Below are 19,176 nucleotides of genomic sequence, written 5' to 3' on the forward strand. Positions count from 1 at the left end.
GACGAGAGGAAATGGGCTTAAGCTGTGCCAGGGGAGGTTTAGGTTGGAAATTAGGAAAAATTTCTTCACGGAAAGGGTGGTCAAGCATTGGAACAGGCTGCCCAGAGAGGTGGGGGAGTCCCCATCCCTGGAGGGGTTCAAAAAATGGGCAGAGGTGGCACTTGGGGCCATGGTTTAGTCTAGTCTGCCCTTCATTGGTTTAGAGTGGACTTGGTAGTGTAGGCTAATGGTTGGGCTGGATGATCTTAAAGGGCTTTTCCAAGCTAAACGAGTCTGTGATTCTATCTCGGAGGTGCCCGCTCGCTTTCCCTGCGGCGCCGTTCCCCGGGCCCCGTGGAGGCCGCCCCGGGGCGGTGCGCGGGGAGGGCGGGCCCTGGGCCGCCGCCATGTCCCGGCCCTTCCCCTCGGGCCGCCCCGGGCGGGGAGGGCCGGGCCCGGGGTGCCCGCCTGGGCCGGGGGTGCCCGGCGGCGGCCGCGTCCGGTGCCATGGGGCGGGCGGCGGCTCTGGGGTGCCGGCTCTGGGGGCTGCTGGTGCTGCTGTGCGGGGCGGCGGCCGCGGCCCCGGCTGTCCCCGGGGCGGCCCCGCTGCTGTGTAACGTGAGCCTGGACAGCCCCGCCGAGGAGCGCTGGCTGCCGGTGCTGCGACATTTCGATCCCGCCTTCCTGCGCGCCGCCGTCGCACGGGTCATCGAGTGAGTGTGGGGCGGCCGGGGGTGTGAAATGGCGGCGGCCGGGGCGGGGGGGCCGGCAGGCTGGTCAGGCAGCCCTTGCTCCCCGGGAGAGCGGCGGGAGGGGCAGCCCCGCTCCCCGGGGCCGGGCCGGGGCCCGCTTCTGCCTGGCCCCCAGCGCCGTGGAGCCCTTGTAGCCCTCCGGCAGAGCTGCTGCTGTGGAGCCGAAGGGAGAGGCCGAAGGGATGCTGCATGGGGCCGAAGGAAGAGGGCGAAGGGATGCTGCATGGGGCCGAGGGGAGAGGCCGAAGGGATGCTGCATGGGGCCGAAGGGAGAGGCTGAAGGGATGCTGCACGGGGCCGAGGGGAGAGGCCGAAGGGATGCTGCACGGGGCCGAAGGGAGAGGCTGAAGGGATGCTGCACGGGGCCGAGGGGAGAGGCCGAAGGGATGCTGCATGGGGCCGAGGGGAGAGGGCGAAGGGATGCTGCATGGGGCCGAAGGGATGCTGCATGGGGCTGAACGCGCTGAACTCAAAAATTCGGGGTTTTTTTTTTTTTTTGACTGTGAGTCCAGTACTGCTGCATTATGTGTACAGTTACGGGCCTGTCAGAGGATGGACTGGGGAAATCATAGAATCACTGAGGTTGGAAAAGACCTTTAAGGTCATCCAGTCCAACCATTAACCTACATTAACCTACACTACCATGTCCACCACTAAACCAACTAAGCGCAGAGTAAGAATTCATTTCATGTTTCCTGGCTTGGTGGCTGGATTATTTTTTTCATGAAAGTAAAACTAGAATAGAATCATTAAGATTCCAAGATCATCAGCCCAACCATCACCCCAACACCCCCACGCCCAGTAAACCATGTCCCCAAGTGCCACCTCTGCCCTTTTTTTGAATGCCTCCAGGGATGGGGACTCCACCACCTCTCTGGGCAGCCTGTTCCAGTGCTTATTCCCTGGCAGGAATAAAAAAAAAAAAACCCTCCGAAGCAGAAAGCCTGTGCTGAATGTTTTTCTCGGGCTGTGTAAGCTGCTTTTGGGACGTGCAGAAGGCAATGAGATTTGGTGAGGGGTGGGCTGTAGGCATGTCCCATACAGGACGGGAGAGTGCGAAGGGACGGTCAGCATCAGCTGGGACCAGCTGATCTTTGACTATGGGACTGTCAGGCAGATGTTGCAAACGTTTTTGTCTCTTTCTCAGCTAACGCCTTCAGTGTATTTTGCAGTGAAAGAGTACCGAAATGGGTCCACAAAGTTATTCGGCCCATAGCAGCAGAACTGGAATTCTATATGCCGCAACCCTTCACGGGGGAGATTCTGGGAATGTGCAGAGCATTGGGAATAAGTCTGGGAGATGGAGTCCTGCTTAACTTTGCCTATGAATCTACTGCGTAAGTGTCTGGTACTTACAGAATCTGGTAGAAACGGATGTAGAGAGTCGTTTTGGTTCAGCGTGGGAGAATGCACAAACAGGCAGGCGAAGGCGAAGACACGTGGCAGACGGTTTGCGCTGTTCTCGTACCGTTTCATGTGTTCAGCTGGAAGGTTTCCTTCTCATTAGGTGGTTTGCATCCTGAATTGAATGAGAAACGCAGAGCAGTATTTTTGTTAATAAAGGTAACGTGTAGCTGTAACGTTTTTGAGTATCTATATCTGTATAAACATATAAAACCATAAAACCAACTTTCTGCCAATATGGAAGGCCCATCCATTCAAAGCATTTGGGTTCATTTACGTTTGAAGATCAGGTAATGTACTCTTCTGTCATTTAAATTATCGTATTTCATCAAAAAGGAAAACAGAAGTATTAATTGCCATGTAATTATTTTAACCGTTCATCTGAGATCAAGTTGCTTCCAAACCATTTTCTGGATGAGTGTTCACAATGACTGGAAAACGTAATTATTTTTTGATTTGCACAGTGGAAAACGGATGTAGTATTTTTATGACAGCAGACAAAACCTCAGTGGAAAAAAGATTCAGTTTCATTGTCTTTTTTTTTTTGCCCTAGAAGCATGTGCAGGAGAATAATAAAACACTTGGTGTTGCCTGCGAGGATCCTAAAAATATGTGTACATGTAGGTTTTAATAACAAACAGGTGCATACAGCCACTTGTATGCATTTTGACTATTATTTTTCTTAATGTGTGGTATTCAGTTAAAGTGACCTTTCTTTTAAAAAGGATTAATATTGGATAAGAGAGTCATTTAAATGTTGGTTTTCTTAGTATTTCACAGAGGATGCTTCTCATTCTTAGCCCTAGCAAGGCCCATGAAATTTGAAGTTTCTCAGCTCTAATGATACTAAAGAAAAAACATCAACTGGGAAAAAATGACTTGTCTGCAAATTTTTTTACCTTTACAGTTTTGAAAGTTAATGCTATGCATCACTGGAATGACAAACTCATAAGTCTGGAGAAAAGAAATTTTGAATTCCCTGTGAAATCAATGTTCTTCATAAAAAAGCCTTTTTTAATGAAACTGAAACTGTTATTAAAAAAGGAATTTCAGCACACTTGCCATTCTAGAGAAGAGGTTAGACTGTTACTGAAATGGCTGATACTTTAACAACTGATGTTTTCAGTTTGAAAGGACTTTGTTCGACCTTTTAATTTAGCTGTGATGAAAAATATAAACAGGGTCCAAATTGAAGTCAAATAATCCGTAATTGTCAAAATGAAATCCAGAAAGTTTCAGACTGATACTTCGTGGACTTTTTTAGATGTCAGCTTTTCATCTTGATTTAGAGAAGTAGTAAAATGAGATTATGAAATTTTTCCCAAGTGCAAATACTGTTTTGTACCTGGTCTGTAATATCTGTCCTGATGCAGACAGTACTGCGGCTTTTGACTTTGAGCCGGGTGGGACCTGCTAAGTATTGTACAGTTATGTGTGTTAGATTCTGTGGGAAAGGGTTTTCCCTTATGGATATTGTGCATAAGTCATACAGGACATTGCAGTGATGTGTAGTTATGCAGAGCTTCACCAAAACCATTCTGTCCCCTTCTCCCCCCAGTTTGAAATGAAAACCTGTAAGAAATCTTAGCAAAAAGTATGGGATGAGACTATTCTCTTGGGTTGGGAAGCGTAAGTGTTAATGATATAATGCAAACTCCTATCTGTATGCTTACATTAGTAAGATAAACTCGGTTACTGCTTCTGAAATGTTGAGCTAGTTCAACTATAATATTGAAAGCGTTGTCATAACTTTGTCTTAAATCATTCTGTCTCCTTTTTGTTTTTGAAGGTTCTGTACTAGTATTGTCGCTCAGGATGACAAAGGAAACATTTACCATGGTCGGAACCTGGATTACGATTTTGTGGATATATTAAGCAAGATTACAATTGATGTGCAGTTCATAAAATGTGGGCAGGTATGATCTGTGGTTGACATGGCTGGGTGCTATTCCGTGAAGGAACGGGGTACGGTCATGCAGCTGAGTAGACGGTGGGATTTAGTGTAGAAATGTGGTTCCTGTCCCTAGTTTCTTGGATTATTAGAGCAGCACAGTCACTCTCTCTAGGAATGCGGGGTGAATGCTGTTTTTCCTTGCTTTCTGGACATCCAGTTTGTTGTGATAAACTGGAACAAGTAGAACGGCATAATCAAGTATATCAAGATTGTTATTTGGAAGGAGAAACCGAAAGAAGCAAATGTAAAGATATTAAAGAGGAGGAGACATACTAGAGAGTATAGAGGAGAGATCAATTTTGTCAGGGATTGATTGTAAGGCTTTTTTTCTAAGGCCTTGTTAATTTTTGGGGCCAATAAGTGTGTGTTAGATGAAAACTTCCAAAAATGACCCGGTTGTTATTGCAGTCCTTGTTAGTGTGATTTTCTTAATATTCATTAGTCTGTCTTACAAATGGAGAATTCTTTGTTTGTTTCTTGCTTGGGTACTCTGACTTGAGCAAAACTTCTGTAGCAGTCAATGATCATTAACAAATTAAATGCAGTGAATTTTGGTCCTCAGAGTCTTCTTATAATTTACTTTGCAAGTTTTACTGTAATTTAAGGCAAAGTGTTTTATAGCAACGTGTGTTTGAAAGTCACAGGAAAAAGTACAGGATGCTGCTTCAGAATGTTGCCTATATTGTAAGTAGTGTTCTGTTCCAGAATGCTGAAGTACTGCATGTTTCCTGGTTTCAGATAGCGTATCGAGGCACCACATTTCTTGGTTATGTAGGCTTATGGACTGGACAAAGTCCACATAAGTTCACGATCTCCGGTGATGAACGAGGTAAAATCAATCTGTTTTTGACACTTGATGTTATGTACGCTATTTCAGTTGATTGTTGCCTGCTCTGACCCTTCTCTCATGTTCTCCCAGAGGGAAAAATATGATTAAGGTTGCCAGAATGGAGCTGAAATTGGAAGACTTCCCTGGTCCTCAGGGGGTGAAAGCACACATGCTGACAATTACTGGCTGCCGCATAGGAGTAAGGCGGGTGTTTGTCAGCACAGTGTCATGTGAGCTTGAAAAGTGTCAAAGGAGACAGAGAACCTTGGGGGAAGCCTTAAGAGACAAATTAATGTGGTCTGTTCAAGAGACACAATTGGAGATGGCAGAGTAGGGATTGAGAGAAAAAGATGCAGTCGTGTATAGCAAATAAACAGCTGCTTTCCTAGTTCTTTGTCTCTTCCTCTATATTCCATGTTTCTCTGTCCCCATAAGGCAACTTGAAAGACGATGGGAAGAGAAGCATAAGACTGAGATCTAGGGGAAAGGCAGCAGGGCTTGAGAGAACGCACAGAGATTCTGGAAAGGCGGCTGAGGAGAGATCTGGCAGTAGAGGAAAGTTGGGAGATGTCACTACTGAGAACTAAAACTTGGCAATAGAAGGGCTTGTAACAGTCAGGAATGCAGAGCAAGGGTCACTGCCTTTTCCATCAGTCTTGATAGTTATGTCCAACTTGGAGCTTGGGTTTGCCTCTTCCATTCCTTCCCCCCTCTATTTTCTTTTTTTTTTTCTTTTGAAGAAGTAGACACTTTCTGCTTTTCTTTATTAGCTCTTTGTTAGAACTGGAAACAATGTAGTCCTAGTTGGAACCAACATCTGAAATGTTTATTTTTCACTTGTGAATTGTGGTAAGCAATTTCTCTTTTTTTAATCTTCTCTTAATTAAGACAACCTTTTGTTTTTGAACTCTTTTTTTAGATGTTATGCAAACAATATTTGCTGTACATGGTATATACATATTATCTCTTGAGTAGGGATTCTGCTATGGAGCACGTGCACCTTTTGATTCTTGTTTCCCTTGTTGATGCCGCCTTCTTATATTCACTAGATCCCTTCTGCAGTTTACAGTCATTTTTTTTTTTTTAAGAGTCTGCTTCTGATGATAGTGTAGTTCTTTAACCCTTTCAAAACTGGAGTGTCCTGGGCTGATACTGAGAGATGCAAACTGCTTTTAATTCATACTAATATCAGCTTGGAAGTTAAGTCTTAAGCGTATCCAGTCTTTGCAAAAGGCTTGATTTAGAAAATCTTGTGGACCGAAGTCCTATGTCTGTGAACAGGCACAGTCTGGGGACAAAACCCGTGGTGTCCTGTTCTCCCTGCTGTTTCTCAGCAGGGTGCTTCAACCCTCAGTGTAAGGATCATCTGAGACAGCAGTGAGGTGGTTTAGTCGTGCACAACCCTGTTCTGGTCTGATTTTGACAGAGGACTCGAATACTGAAGACTTTTGTGTGCAATGGGCCCCTCTTGTCTGTCAGGAGCTGATGTGCTGTCACCCACCTGTGTGCCTTGACTTCAGTCACTTTAACTACAGGCAGTAGTAATTCACTCAGTGCATGCTGTGCTCCTGTAAATCAGTTGTTGCTGACTGCTTGCTGCTTTGTCACTCTACAACTGAACTAAAAAGTTAGGGAAACCAGCATGTGAGCTATAGCTGCAGTGGGGGATGACTTTAAATTAGGGTGAAGGGCTGTCAAGTGACAAGCATATTGCTTCTGTTGGCTTTTTCTGGTTTTGGCATATGAGTAAATAGAAACTTGAGCTTCTGTTTTTCTTAGTTCCCATCACTTTCTCCAGTAACACAGAAACACCATCACAACTTTTTTAGCTGTTTCATGATTTCTTTGTAATTCTTCCTGTTGTAATACTTTAGTAAGATGACCGGTGAGGTGATTAATACTAATATTTGAGCTGACAGACGCAGACTATTATATCATATGATAGACCTACAGTCCTTTTGGAAACACGTGTTATGAAATGCTAGTCCCTGTTACAGTCATCTTTTGACTCTTCAATGCTTATCATTCAGCTATGAATAAAAACTGTTTAAAAACTGAGCAGCTAGCAAGTTACCAATACCGAAAGGAATGTGATAGTTTTTGATTGAAATTGCTAGCGCTAGCAAGTTCTGAGAGATACTGTGTATTCTCTGTACAGTGCAGAATACGGTTGTCTTTATTGTCCACGGTACCTCGGACTCCCATTTTATGGCACCCTCTTACGGCCCTGGTCACAGGAATATTGTACCTTTCAGGAGACACCAGGAGGCTGAGATAATGATCACTCCTGGTGTTACAGGTCTGAGTTGTTTTCTGGGAAGCAGGGGTGTTAATCCAGCTGCCCTGGTTGAACTTCAGTTGGGATTATCTTGTCTATTTCTATTTCACCTGTAGTTTCATCTGGATGCTATGCTCTTTGTTAGCCCCTCTCCTGAAATGTTGACATTTTATGCTGAGATGCAGCTGCCCTGTTTCACTGAGGGTTTAGCTTTGTGGTACTTCAATATCCAAAGCTAATGATATACAAAACTGAGTTTGAACTCATTTGAAAGAAAACTTTTGTAAAATGAGGGCTTGCCAGGGTATGTTAGCCTGCTTATGCAGCACATACTACATATTTTATGTATAGATATCAGTAAACTAATACAAAAGAAAAGTAGCACCATCAGCATTCAGTGTTCTAAACAGTGTTGATAAACTCAAGATGGTACAGAGGCTCCGATTACTTAAGAGATGGTGTGTGCTTTGTCAGTTCAGCATAAGCTGCCTAACTTTGATGTCTTTATGATAGTGGTATAGTCAGAGAATTAAAGAATTCACTGCACTAATCTTTTGTAATGCAGTAGAGGGAAAGATTGCAGAGCTAGAGATGGGGCATGGAGAAGAAAGGAAGGCCGGAGGATGGATTTCACAGAGCGAATGTAACATGCATGCATAGTAGTTTTTCTTTTTTTTTTTCCAGTGGGTGGTAGATGGTGGGAAAATGCAATAGCTGCTTTTCTGAATCGGAATTACCCCGTCAGCTGGCTTGTCCGAGACGTAAGTGCACAGAGTTATTTCCTCATATTTCACAGTGACGTCTTACAAACTCCCAGTAAATTTCATGTTTTAACTTCTAGTTTCACAGAAAATTCAATAAATTGATAAGTAAAAGCATATCATAAGAGGGGACAGGTATCGTCCCCAAATCATCAGTGATGTATATGAGAGGCAATTCCAGTCCCTCAGGGGGGCAATTATTAATCAATGCCAAAAGTCTTTCAGAAGCTGTGCAAAGACTTCCTTCCCAGGGAGTATTTCGGGTAGCTGTGACTTGTAATTCAACAAATCGAGGTGGCTACACTCTTAGATGGTTAGTGTCTGACCTAGTGGTTATGTTACACTGTTTGGTATGTTACCATATTAAAAATGCAGAGCTCACTGGTGAGTGGCAGGAGTCAGACTGGTATTTTGTATAGCACTTTTGATGAATATTGTGTTAGGGTACTACTAAGATAAAACAGGTCTGCTGCTTCTCAGATTCATGAATTACAGTAAACGTGAATGATATGGTTTGTAGGTAAACTCCCTGCAGAACTGGAATGTCCACTGGAGACTTTATTTGTATTTTTTGAGTTTGATATGTGACTTGAGGCTGTGACTCGAAACTTCTAGCTGCACTGTTGCTGTCAGAAATAATCGATTGTTCTGCAGGGCTTTCCATGTCCTTCTGAACAATTCAGTTAGATGCATGTTCTCCATATTTAGGGGTTTTTTTTTTGTGGCCCTATGCCTGAAAATAGTAGCTTCATTGGCTGTGGTGGAACTGTCAGTTTATGCTAAGTTAGTCACCTGGTTATGGCAGGAGAAGACGGGCTTGCTGTAAGCAACGTCTCTGCCTTATTCACCATTGGTACCCAAGTCCTCTTAAACCACTGGCAAGACAAAGATGTGGAGGGGGTTTTTCCCCCCTTGCATCCACTTTGATCTATCCCACTGTTCACACTGAAGGACTTTGAGGATTGAATTTGCAGAGTATGGACATGCCTCTGTCTTCTGAATGGCAGATTTTTCAGCTTTATTCACTTATCAGCATGTACATCCGTGTGTGTGTATGTATATTTACTGTTTAAGTATTTGCAAAGCTGGGATTGAGTTCATTTACTAGTCATAGGCATTTCATGTTCATATGCAAGTCAGTTTGGAAAACTATTTTCACAGAAATATTTTCAAGTAGCACTTTACAGTTAATGGTCACTTTCAAAAAAGCTGGACCTTTTCTTCTTTTTAAGATGTCCCAGTGCTCATTTTTGTGCTTGACTGTGCTCTGTGATCTCCTTTTTTGCATTAGACCCTGAGCAGAGCAGAGGACTTTCAGTCAGCTGTTCTCAGGCTAGCGGCCGTTCCCATCATTGCTGAAGTTTACTATATTGTAGGAGGTGTATCGCCCAAAGAAGGCATGGTCATAACGAGGAACAGAAGAGGGCCAGCAGATCTCTGGCCTCTCGATCCTTTAGGTGGAGCGTAAGTAGAAAAATATGGCTTATCTTGTTTTTTCATATTTCCTCCTGAGTGATAGGCAGGGTTAGTGACACAACTTCATTGATACCAAGGCTCATCTCGTACTAATGCTTACAGCTGGACAGGGGAAGCTTGAAAGGCTCTGAAAGGAACCCCAGTCCCTCCTCTTTGAGAAGGGATCACACCACCTTGTCAGGTTGGGGCAGTCCAGAGGGTCAAGTGTGGAAAAAGGATCTGTATGTCTTTATTTTTTAGCCAGGTTCCAAAGGAGACAAGACTTTAGGGCTTTTCCCATCTGTCTACCAAGCATCGCCCCAGTAAATCTAGCACTTCCAAATTAATTTTGACCCAATGTGGTAGAAAGGTTGAAGGCTCAGAAATAACTGTTCCTATCAATTTTGTGAAATCAGTAGCTTAATATGTGAATGAGATCCTAAATAGTTGCCCTGTGACGAAAAACAGCACTTAGTGACTACAGTCAGCCCGTAAATACTGGCTTGGCAACAGCCAGAGGGCCTCTTGGCTCTGTGTACTCCAAGCCAAATGCTGCGGGCTGCATCGCACGCGTACCCATTATCTTTTCTCTGATCATCTCTTCAAGGTCAGTAGTAGGTTTGTCACTGAAGCCAGCGGGAGTTCAGAGGTAGCTCCTTTTTTGTTTGTGTTTAGTAGTTTATGGAAAAGGGTGCCATGTGTATCAACATAGGATGCTTTGGGCTTGCAAGAGACACCGTGAAGAGGCTTTTGAGGGAGGTTTTTTCCTTTTGGCAATACACAGGTACTGGTTCTTGGCCTTTATTAATTACCTGCTGATTTGCCTCTTGTTTGCTTTTGTTTGTTGTATTATAGGTGGTTTCGTGTGGAGACAAACTATGACCATTGGACTACCCCTCCTCCTTTTGATGATCGAAGGTAAACTTCATTTGGAGCTCTGTGGTGAGATAATGCTTTTATTTTGAAAAAACTTCAACTTGGGTGTTTTCCGAGCAGGTGTTAGCTCCGTGAGCAGGCACCTTGTTAAGTTTCTGTAATGCCGCTCCAAAAGGAACAGATGAGATCAGGAGCAATATTCACATATGCCAGGGGAAAGTCTGTGTGGCATCTCATCTCATAAAAGATGAGGAAATTGCAAGGATAAGGCATGTACCAAAAATTTCTTTATAAAGCAAAGTTTAGTAAAAGTTAAAGGGTTTACATTGACGGTGAAAAAGTATTTTTCTATTCACCGAGGCACTTGCAGACATCATACAATCTTTAGGCTGTGTAGCATACAAGAAGCTGTTGGCAGACTCCCTGTTGGTCTGTACTCAGTGATGGTGTAGTAGAGTAGCTTCAGCAATGTGAGACTAGGTTCAGTCACACAGAACTTTGCATTATTTTAGGCCAAAGCAAGCATTTCAATGTCAAGGCATTTAGTGAGAAATTTTTCACATGGGTGCTTTGTAGCCTTTGGAACACTAAAGTGTATTTGATACTGCATTGTTTTCCTGCAGAACTCCAGCCATCAAGGCTCTCAATGCTACTGGACAGCATAACATTGATTTTTCTACGCTTTTTAAGGTATTTCTTTTAAATTCACATTGTGACTTTGACTTAAAATTCTTTTTCAAAGCAGAGGTGCAGTTGCATTCTTGTTTGGGATTTAAAAGCTGCGCAAGGAAGGCAAGGTGTACTGCACGACCTTGTCTGGAGAGTTTAAGACTGATAAGTTTGTTAAAATGTTTCTCAACTCCCTCGCGTAGGCATTTCTTAATAGTCTGCCAGTCCAAGTGGAAAGTGCAAGAGGTGAATCCCATCACCATCATCTTGGTGCTTCCTCATGTCAAGCACAATTATAAATACTACAGCAGGCAGATCAAGTTAGACATGAGTAATGTTTTCCAGTTAGTGTTGAGAACTTAAACATTGTATATTTCAAAGGGCTTTTTAGAAATATTTTTGTGAAATGGTCTGATGTCTAAAAAAAAAAAAAACCAGCAAGAGAAATCCTCGACTTTGCATTATTCCTTCATCCTACTGCTGTTTCTAAATAGCCTTTTACTTCTCTCTTCATTTACCAAAATGACAACTCTTCAAACTTTCTGTACAGGTGTTGTCAGTGAAGCCAGTCTTAAACAAGTAAGTATTAGATTCAGAGATGTTAATCGGTGCCTCCTGCCATGCTTCAGGCCACTGAAGTCAGTCAGACTTGCTTAGGAATGTGTCTGAATATCTTGTGGTAGCCCAGCTTAGATTTCTGCTTGAGCACGTTGGCACTATGTTTGCAGTTCCACAGCACTCTTCCTCTTTTGTCTGGCACTCTAGCCAAGAAACCACACCTTGTTAGGCTCAGCCTGGTAAGGGGAAGTTCCTTTGCACTACTGAAACAAATGGCTGCCTAGAGGAGCAGCAGGACGTTCCGCCCGGTCGTTTCTGCCTTTCCCTTTTGGAACCTTTGATTTGTGTTAACACTGCAAATGGCTTCCTCTGGAGTTTCTGATGTGGCTCTGCGTGATGTGTAAAAAGGAAACAAAACAGTCAATGGGAACATGGCTTTTAGGTACCATTTACTGGATTTTTAAGATACTTATTTCAGTATACCATTCTTGTTCTGCATTGTTCCACAAATTGCACCTTTGCAGGTTATCCTCTTATGTTATACTTTGATACGGAGCTCAGTGTATTGTCTGGACCGGTCATTCGCATTAGAGCTTGGCAATGGCTTCTTCAAAGTTAATACCAGGACTTCCTCTCCTCTGTCTTTACAAATGTGAGGAAATTTGGAAAGGAGATCATATCTGTGTGATGGCTAAGATTAGCAATATGGTTTTTTTAATTACAGTGATGAAATGGATGCTGAAGTACAGTCCTTTTGCTGTACTAAGTGGGGGAAAAAATACGAATAAGTTGTGCCGGCAGCCTTCACTTTTGTCAGTCTTTCCCACTTTTTCTAACCCTTCTGTACCTAAGCAGAATGTTTGTTTCCACTAAAATTTGTTCCGCTGCTTTGCTAGCTGTGTAAATTAATCTTCTTGCCTTTGGAATGTCACTCACTCTTTGCCTCTTTCCCTACCAGTAACACGGTGTATACCACAGTAATGAGCGCTGCATTTCCAGATAAGTACCAGACGTGGATCAGAACTGTGAAGTGAAGAGGCGTAAGTAGCATGCTGGTACTCCTAGCTACTTGTACTTGAATAAAAATTTCAGCTGAAGAGTCACTGAGGGACAAAGCACTGCAGTGGCACTCAGGTGACCTAGTCTAAATTCCTGATTTTGCCCTTGGTTTGCTTATTGACCTTGGGTAAATAGCTTCCCTTGCTGTTTTAGAGATAAGAGTTAAGTATTGGCTTTCTTTGGAAAACACTTGGAGATTATCTTAGGAAAAGTGCTTTATCAGAGAGGTAGGGGTGGGTGTTGTTGAGCCCTAACGGCAGAGGTTCCCTCTGTGACTGTTTTGGCTATTATTTCTGCCAGTCCTGCTACTGCGATATGTTTCACATGTCTCTGGGTGGTTGACTATGGCAGGAAGCCCTGCCAGAGTGAGCTGAATGCCAGCAGGAGGGGTTGGTGCACTTGGCACCACAGAAGATCAAGGTTAACTTGTGACAGCTGTTCACAGGTGACTGACCATTAGCATCCTTTGAGGGTTTTGTCTCATGGACCTGGAGAAGGTCCAAGTGCCTGAACTCACAAGGTGCCTCAGGTGGTGGCTTTAGTGTGGTCACAGAAAGATAGGAAGTTATGTGTATTTCTATTCCAAGAAACTCTGGTTGTGTGGACCTGCCAGGAGCACAAGAAGCTGCATTCCAGCTTATTAAACAAATAAGTTTGTTTAAAAACTTGTTAGTATTATATTTATAGCAGTTATATTGGACATTTGATTTTAGCAAGAGTAATTCCTTTCTTTCAGAGATTCTGAAGAGTTTTTTTTTTTTTCTTTTCGCTCTACACAAACATGTGCTCTCTTATTTATCTCTTTATCTTTTTATTTCAACAGACAAAATCAGTGAAAAGCTGAAGCTTTCCAGGACTGGCATATGCTTTAAAATCAGTCTCACAAGCAGTACAGTTGTTTTGGCTTATTAATTATGTGAACTGTTCAGGAAATAATGACTTGTTAATTGTTTCAAGTGTTGCAGATGATACTGTTAATTAACTGTAATGTAAGGTTAATTGATTTTACTGTAATTACATTGATGTTCTAGCAGATGTTGATGGCTAGAACTTGCTTTTATTATTTTTGGACGGTGTTGTGCAACTTGAATGTACTTATGTGCTGACTAATAAAAAAATTAATATGTTGTGTGGCCAGTAGGTCTGAATATAATTAAATAAAAATATGCAGCTGGTAGCTTGATTTATTTATGTTACTCCTGATGTTATCATGCTTTTCCCTGATCCGAGGGGCTTGTTGTCAGGAGCCTAACAGAGTCAGATGCTATCCCCAGAGAGAGCTGGACGGGGGCAGCGGGCAGCCCAAAGAGCTCTGCAGAGCCCTATTACACTTGCAGAACAGGGTCTCCACAAGCCCTGTACTGTTTAAGCCTTTGTTGAACTGCATCAGTTTGGCCCTCCTGCCCTGACGTGCTCTGTGGGACCTTCCTCAACACAAAAATTACTTGGTTAGTGCAAACGCATATGACTTGCCACAGTCAAAATTCCACCGCAGGCAGTCTCTTTCCTCTTCAGCTGTGGCTCCTGGTGCACAGGCTCTTTGGCTGTTGTTTTTAGTATGCTTTTAGTATGTTTTTAGTATAGCTGTTTAGTCACCTTACAGAATATTTCAGTTTAAAGGGATGTACGAAGGTCACCTAGTCCGAGTGCTTGACCAAAAATGACAGCATGTTCTGAAGAGCATTGTCCACGTGCCTCTTGAACGCTGCCAGGCATGGGCCGTTGACCGCCTCTCTTGGAAGCCTGTTCCAGGGTTTGACCACTGCATGCATACCTGTAGATTATGGTGCTCTATTCATCAGAAATCGGGAGCTGTTTTAGGAGGTGTAATAATACAGGCTTTTCCCCCCAGCTGATGAGAGAAGCATGTGATAGGATAGCAGTGAGGTTAGAAAAGGGATGGGTTTGCTTTTATAGAATTGAAAGTTGCCTTCAATAGAAAGTTTACAACTAATTTCTATAGTGTAGAGGAGGGTTTGTTTGTTTGTTTGTTGGGTTGTGCTGCGACTGCATATTAAATTTGGGCACTTCTTGGGAGTGCCCCAGAATTACAGAGGGATTTAAAGAGGCAAGACAGCAGATACCTTCACATAAAGCTTAGAGATCCCATTCTTCACTGGACAAAATTCCCGCTAATGCCAGTGAGAATTTTACGTGGGAGAAGAAGGTATGATGAGTGTGTTAGGTCAGAGCACCGTTTCCCCGATATGTGCAATGTCACCTGCAGTGTGCACCAGTTATGCAAACTGTTCTGATAGAGCTTTCGGGAGCTGTGGGCCCTTTATCTCCTTGCGCTGAGTCTGGCTAAGTGTCATAACCTACTTACCTGCATCCTCTACTTCTGCCTAGATAAATGCGCTGCAAGCTTTGCCTTGACCCAGTTACACAACTGTTGACACCATTGTACAGCCAGGACGATAAATGTGAAAAACAGAGTTCGTTGAGGAAGTTGTAAATAACGGCGGTTACAGTATCTTTTGCGATTTCAGAATGCCATTGCTTTAATTCACAGAGCAGGCACTGACTCCTGATCCCAGGAGGTTTTCTTTATGTAACAGCCACCCACAAGTAAAGACAAAAGGATCCTTACAGGTGTGATTCTGTATAGCCTTCTTGACCTCAGCAGTGTTAGGCTGATTATCTTCTGGCAGTGGTGTGCCCGGGTCCTCAGTGGTATATAAATTTAATCAAATGTATTTGTTTCAATGTGTACAAACAGCTCTGGAGTGTATAATTATTTGCTATCCGTGAATATTCAGGAAACAATTGTCTGCTCTTGTCCTGTTTATGTCTCATCAGCTGCTCAGACCTTGCTCAGGCCCAGCCACAGAGCAGATTATTGAAATGTGTGTGTGTGGGGGGGGGTGTTGAGTTTTAAACAAGAAAAGAAACTAGATTTGAAGAAGTCTAATTTTCTTTTATTTTGCTTTTGTTCTTGTAAATTATTTTCTTTAAAAAGCCTTGTGTTTCATTTGTTTATAAATGTTCAGACATCCTGATTGCAACAAAATAAAGCCTATATGCCAACTTTGCTCTTTTTTTTTGCTAACTGGAAGGATGTGTAACTTTTTGGTCTTAGTTTAATGATGTGCTAAAATTATAAACACTGAGGAAGTGGTAAATGATATGTCTTACAAACTAGATGATTTAATCTGTGAAATATGGTGAGCTGCTTTTGCGTAAGAATTGAAATCTGATGAAAATACAGAGAGGCGGGATTGTTAATACCTTAAATAAAACCATCTTAACAATGCTGGAAAAATTAAAATGTAGTGCTGACTGGTTTTGGAGGGTTTGGGTGTTTTGTGGGATCTTGTTTGTTTTTTTAAGAAAGGAGGATCATTTGTAGTTGTTTGAATTGCTTACTGATCATCCTTCTGTTTGAGATTCCATCTGCTTTGTGTGTCTGCTTTTTAGAGAGCAGGAAGTGAAATAGCTTTTCTGCTTTCTCAAGCCCAGTCAGATTCATGACTTAGAATTGTTAAGTAATTAAATAGAACTAAGTTAAATACATTATCCTTGCTGCTTCCATTTTTTTGTTTCTGCAGTACAGATTCCCTAGCTACAAAGCCCAGAAGATTTTTCAGCCCAATATAGGGAAGGGGTGAAACCTTTAATTCTTCTTTCTCTAGAAGTTTGCATTTAGCAGAAGGCAACTTGAAAGTGTGTAAGAGCTGACTCTTCAGATGAGCGAGGCCAACATACTGTTATTTCTCATTCATAATCCTCTTCAGTAATCCTAATCCATTTCAGAGCTGTAGCTGTTCTTAAGCATCACATGGCAGAGGATTCTTAAGGCTGCTCAAAACAACCGTGCAGTAAATAAATCGCAGGGTCTGCACTTGCTGCAGAACAGCACACGCATTCTATACTGCAGGCGCGGAAAAACATGGCACTTTCTGCTGTGTGCCCAAGGGGGCAGCTTACTTGATTATTTATATTCTGAGGAGGAGTTTCTGAATCTCTAATCAGGCAAATCACTTCAGAGATTATTGATCACTTTGGGTACTAAATAGAAAGAAAAATAAAAAAAGTGGTGAGCCTCTATTGTGTTTGTCTTAATAAACCCAGAAGTTAGAAATTGCTGGCAAGGTAAGTTGCATTTTTCTTTTTATTTCTCTGTAACAACGTTTTGCGTTCCAAAGTAGTTACTCGCACTCGTAGTTTGAGCTGAAATATCCTTTTTATGGGTCAAGCTGTATAAAACTGCATTTGGGAGTTTTCTATCTGAAATTCTCCTTTTTGGTACCACAGTAACTGTGTAGGTGCAGAGGTCAGTGCATGTGTAAAACAAAACAAGCGTCACCATCTTGTTTCCAGCTACGAGATGCACCGAGCCTGATGTACACGTGGGACATACGTAGGTATCTACTCTAGGAGGGGAAGGCAGGATTATCACTTTCCCTAGGGCTAGCTAGCATTTTTATTCTTGGGAGAAGTATTTGAACTTTTTTTTTTTAATTAATCTGTAGCTCTTAAACAAACTGTTGCTGTTTATCTTTTAGCAGAACTTAAAACTTCTGTTTCCCTGTTTTTCAGGTTTTTTTCCTAGTAAACTTTCAGTAAGTCTGCTGTACCCTCTCATTGCCTTCGAGAGTCTGCCCATCTCTTTCTGCAGTTGTCCAAATGTCTATAAAATTGTCAAGTTAGTGGGGGTTCAGTTGTGCACGTGATACGGGAAGTGTGTCATCTTTCCTAGGAGCCCTGTTGTTTTGGAGTTCGCTTTGGTGTTCCTTGCAGGAAGCCGTCGATTCACGTGGGTGGAGCACCAAATTCTGCACAGTCTGTAATGTGGACAAGCTCAGTGATGTGATGGAATGTGTAGGATTTGATTCAAAATGCTGTCACTTGTTTTGGTTTTGAAGGAGTTACAATAATATTTATGGTAAGCCAGGAAATTTATCTAGGCTCTTGTTGTTCTTGTTTTGGGGTGGTTGACGCAAATGGGTTTGTGCAAGTTTTCCTTCAATGAGTTTATGTGGTATTATATGGTAGTATTAAATGAGTCAGCAGCTTGTGTTTTAAGAGTTGCAAAAACGAATATGTTATCCGTTGGCTTGGGAGTCGGACTCTGGCTGTTCCATGTTTCTCCTGCCTTTAGAACACTCACTCTGGTGAACAGGGAACGTGCATCTTCTCTACGTGCCTGCGGTCTTCCACTGAGGCACTGAACTCTGTTGTTCTGTTAGTTGTCTATGTCCATGTGTGGCTCTTGAGTCCATGCTTTTTTTCTGGTGGTGGTTTAGTTCTGCCCTGGTGTAAGTGCATACCGCGGGTTTTATCACCCTGCTTTCCTTAGCACCCATGTTTGCTAGCAGATGCTCTATGCAGCAGCGTATACCAGGGGAGAGCCGCATATGAATGTATTGCAGCTTCTCAGAAGGCGTGGGGAAAGCCTGCTGTAGAGGCCTTCTAGCTGCACCGAGAAAATGTAAACATCTCTGCAGGAGGGGAATGGTGGTCAAGAGCAGGATGAGAAAGGAGCAGTCTGTAGCTGGCTGTTTCCTAGCTGCATCATTTTGTCTCCCCTGGTTTAATACAGCCTGTATTTGAGATGATGCCACTGTTCAACTTCATCAGGTCTTCCAGGCTGTGTCTTTATGGGCCCCTGTTCCTCTTCTTTTTCTTGGGTCCAGGATTTTAGGAAGGGGAGGGGTGTATGCCACTGTTGGGTGGATGAGGAAGGATCAGAGGTGCTGAGCAGTTGGACTGGCTCTATTCTTTTCCTTGCTCCTTCCACCCTTGAAACAGGTTTGATTCCATTGGAGTCTTTGGTTTACTGCTGCGCACTCCTTTGCTCAGGCTGTGGCCCTCAGAAAAATCTAAGGGTAACGAAGTGAAAAAGTTCACAGTTCCAGGAACTGCTTGGGAGAGACCTGTTGACAAAGACTGTTCATGATAAGACAGGCAGGTGCTGCTGCTTGGGCTTGCTCTCTGCAGGTGCTCCTAGGGCACGCTAATACTAGACCATCCCTCAGTATGGATGGCCAAAATTCATGCTTAAAGTAGGGCTGTCTAAATAACAAATGCTTGTTTGTTTTGCAGGGAAGGAGGGAAGTAAGTGTTATTCTGTGTCTCCAAAGGTGCTCCCAGATCCAAGGTCACATTTTATCAAAACAGATAGGCAGTACTCCTGAACACATCCTAAGCAAGCAAAGTACCTAACTCTGTACTTGAGCGCTTGCTCAATGTACTCTCCATTTTTTAAAAGTGATCTGGAAGTGTTTTAGTTCCTGAAAAAGGAATTTTTTTGCTCATGTTTGCATTTTTAAAGGTATCTTTAAAGGCACTCGCCTCTTCCAAAAAGCGGAAGCATCTGTCTTCCTTTGCAGCTGGTACTGTCGGGTTCCTAAGCAGCACTGAAGATACAGCTAGGCACGCAGGCTGTGTTGACTTCCAGTGTGGAGGAACAGTTGTCTACACTAACCATGTTTCAGGGTTTTTTCTTGGGACTGGCTTGTGGACTGAAGTCCCGTTAGTAGCTGGAGCGTGCCTTTTGGTGTCATTTTGTCTGAAAGGAACCTGTTTTGTGCTGTTTCAGACTGCCCTGCCAGGTCATACCGGAATGCCGTAAGCAGAGGTGCTTGGGGATGACTGTTTCT

The 19,176-nt window shown here is 43.1% G+C and overlaps 1 protein-coding gene across 1 annotated transcript; it reads left to right on the forward strand.

Annotated features, from left to right (window-relative positions):
- The first annotated feature begins 486 nt into the window (after nucleotides 1-486).
- Nucleotides 487-13,883, forward strand: NAAA (N-acylethanolamine acid amidase). The gene is made up of 11 exons (XM_075709284.1): nucleotides 487-692; nucleotides 1,904-2,068; nucleotides 3,925-4,051; nucleotides 4,828-4,918; nucleotides 7,881-7,957; nucleotides 9,249-9,421; nucleotides 10,268-10,330; nucleotides 10,912-10,978; nucleotides 11,508-11,536; nucleotides 12,474-12,555; nucleotides 13,398-13,883. Exons 1-10 carry the CDS (start codon nucleotides 487-489, stop codon nucleotides 12,547-12,549), a joined length of 1,074 nt encoding a protein of 357 aa, XP_075565399.1. The 3' UTR covers nucleotides 12,550-12,555; nucleotides 13,398-13,883.
- The last annotated feature ends 5,293 nt before the right edge of the window (nucleotides 13,884-19,176 follow it).

Source organism: Pelecanus crispus, chromosome 4 (genome assembly GCF_030463565.1).
Source record: "Pelecanus crispus isolate bPelCri1 chromosome 4, bPelCri1.pri, whole genome shotgun sequence".
Lineage (NCBI taxonomy): Eukaryota > Metazoa > Chordata > Aves > Pelecaniformes > Pelecanidae > Pelecanus > Pelecanus crispus.